At 29.6% G+C, this 2,637-nt stretch overlaps 2 protein-coding genes across 2 annotated transcripts in view; one reads left to right on the top strand and one right to left on the bottom strand.

The window, feature by feature from the left end:
- Positions 1–2,637, bottom strand: part of LOC124420985 — a 139,494-nt gene that overhangs the window by 95,876 nt on the left and 40,981 nt on the right. The gene's annotated exons all lie outside the window — the stretch shown is intronic.
- LOC111678310 overlaps positions 1–2,637 on the top strand; it is a 5,792-nt gene that overhangs the window by 1,019 nt on the left and 2,136 nt on the right. The window contains 4 exon segments of the mRNA XM_046955775.1: positions 189–437; positions 769–1,073; positions 1,130–1,505; positions 1,595–1,843. Of these exon segments, the coding sequence (XP_046811731.1) occupies positions 189–437; positions 769–1,073; positions 1,130–1,505; positions 1,595–1,843 (1,179 nt within the window).

Below are 2,637 nucleotides of genomic sequence, written 5' to 3'. Positions count from 1 at the left end.
TCAGTTCTAGTTCAGTTCTAGTTCAGTTATAGTTCAGTTATAGTTCAGTTATAGTTCAGTTATAGTTCAGTTATAGTTCAGTTGTAGTTCAGTTATAGTTCAGTTCTATTTAGTTCTAGTTCAGTTCTAGTTCAGTTCCAGTATCATTTATATACCAGTTCCTAATTGTTTAAAATTTTCTTTTCCAGATTTCCGTAAACGGTCAAAACTATGAAAGTTTATATAAAATAGTACCCAAGAAATACTTGCCCCAGCACTTGGGCGGTGAAAATGGTTCAATGGATGAAATTTTCAAAGAATTTGATAAAAAATGGTTGGAATATGAGCATTATTTTAAGGACAATATCAACTATGGAACCAATGAAAAATTACGTCCTGGTAAACCAATCGATTTTGACAGTATGATTGGTATGGGTGGCTCATTCCGTAAATTAGATGTGGATTAAATATAGGATATACATAGGTTCCAAAAGGGATAATATTTTACGATAAATTAATAAATATTAGTAAACTGCTTTGGAAAACAAATATTAGTTTAATTTTTCTAAGAATAGGACAGAAATTTTTAGTATTTTTTTTATCAATTATACTTTAATTTAACAATTGATAACAAAAACTTAATAACAACAAAAACATCCCATTCAGTACCTTTTAAGACGCTTTGTTCTTGACAATTTATTTAATTTTGATTTTGTAACTTACCTACAAAATAGATTTATATCAGTTGTAATTTAAACACCCACATTTAAAGTTTAAAAAAATAATAAGAATATGTTACAAATAAAATCTTTACCGCCTGAATTGCAAAAGGTGGCAGAAACTGAATTGGGTGAACTAACCCGTAGAATACCAGATGATTTACAAATCCTTAAAACTTGGATTGAACAACAGCCACATTTGAAAGCTCGCTTAGATGACCAGTTTTTAATTCAATTTTTGCGTGGCTGCAAGTATAGTTTGGAAAGGGCTAAAAACAAATTGGATCTTTTCTTCACTTTGAAATCAAAATTTCCCGATTTCTTTAATATAACTGATATAAATGAACCTAGTTTCAGGAAAATGTATAGTTATGGGTAAATATTACAAAACAAAACTGCAAAATACGGATATTTACTTTAAATTATTTTAGTCTGGGTATTCCTTTGCCACGCCCCCTTAACGATTCAGGTCCTCGGATATTTTTTATGAAATTTGAAGGTGATGTAGCCAAAGGTCTGGTCGATTTTGATGAACTTTATCGTCCTACAAATGCTATGCATGAAATTTTAATTATGGATGATCCTTATGCCTGTATAAATGGCATTATATATATTATGGATTTGAGAGATATTACCATAAATATGGCAGCCAAATATACCCCTTCATTTCTGCTTAAAGTTGTGCAATTTTATGAGAAATCTTCACCTCTACGTATTAAGGGAGCACACTTAATAAATACCCCGACATTTTTTCACAGTGTTTTAAGTCTTGTGATGCCGTTATTTTCCGAAAAACTAAGAGAAAGGGTGAGTTAAGAAAGATCTAATTTGTCATGATAAGTCATTTAATGGACTTGGTTGTAATTTATTTACATTAACATCCTTTATTTTTTCAGATATCTATTAATGGTCAAAATTACGAGAATTTATATAAAATAATACCCCAAGAATATTTCCCCTCGCATCTGGGTGGTAAGAATGGTTCAATTGCTGATCTTTTTAATGATTTCGAACATAAATGGACAGAATATGAGAATTACTTTAAAGAAAATATCAACTATGGCACCAATGAACAATTGAGACCTGGTAAACCTCTCGATTTTGGAAGTATGTTCGGTATGGGTGGTTCATTTCGTAAATTGGATGTGGATTAATATAAATATCATTTTAATTGCATTATAATTAGTTCAGTTATATTATTATATTCAACGTAAGTTTAATTTGTATTGTAAATTATAAGTTGAGTTTTAATTTAGTCGGACTCAAACTATTAACTTACTTTGTAAGAATACATTTAATTAATATTATAAGTAAATAATTTATTATCTTAAAAAAGATAATAATTAATTTTGCCCTGCAGTTCCATAGTTAAAAGTCAATTATCAAATTCTAACGAGATTTAATTGAAAACTTTCTAGTTGAAGTCCATGTTAAAACAATTAGTTACTTCTGTGGCTCGTGGTATTACGATATGGTAGTTCATGTCATTAGTTCGGTACAGTTACCTCATACTACAGGGTTTACAGTTGAGTTTTTTTTTGCGTATTTGCAATTAAAGTAGATAAATTCTGAATAGTCTGTTCAATGCACTTAACTGTGAATGATTTCGAACGGAAGTAAACTTTTTCGATTTAGACGTAATTGTGATTGATATTTTCTTAAGAAAACAATAATAGATCATAATCTATAGTCCAGACTCTATACTATATTGTAGTCTATAGTCTAGATTTTAGCTAATTCTGTAGTCTAGTCTATAGTAGTTGCAGAATCTATTCTATAGCCTGATTTACATTCCAGTCTATAGTGTAATCTAGAGTCTAGTCTATAGTCAAGTCTATAGTCTAGTCTATAGTCTAGTCTATAATCTAGTCTATAATCTAGTCTATAGTCTAGTCTATAGTCTAGTCTATAGTCTAGTCTATAATCTAGTCTATAGTCT

The sequence above is a fragment of the Lucilia cuprina genome, chromosome 6, assembly GCF_022045245.1.
Source record: "Lucilia cuprina isolate Lc7/37 chromosome 6, ASM2204524v1, whole genome shotgun sequence".
NCBI lineage: Eukaryota > Metazoa > Arthropoda > Insecta > Diptera > Calliphoridae > Lucilia > Lucilia cuprina.
Note: the sequence above shows the minus strand (reverse complement) of the source record. Positions and strands in the feature narration are given on the sequence as shown.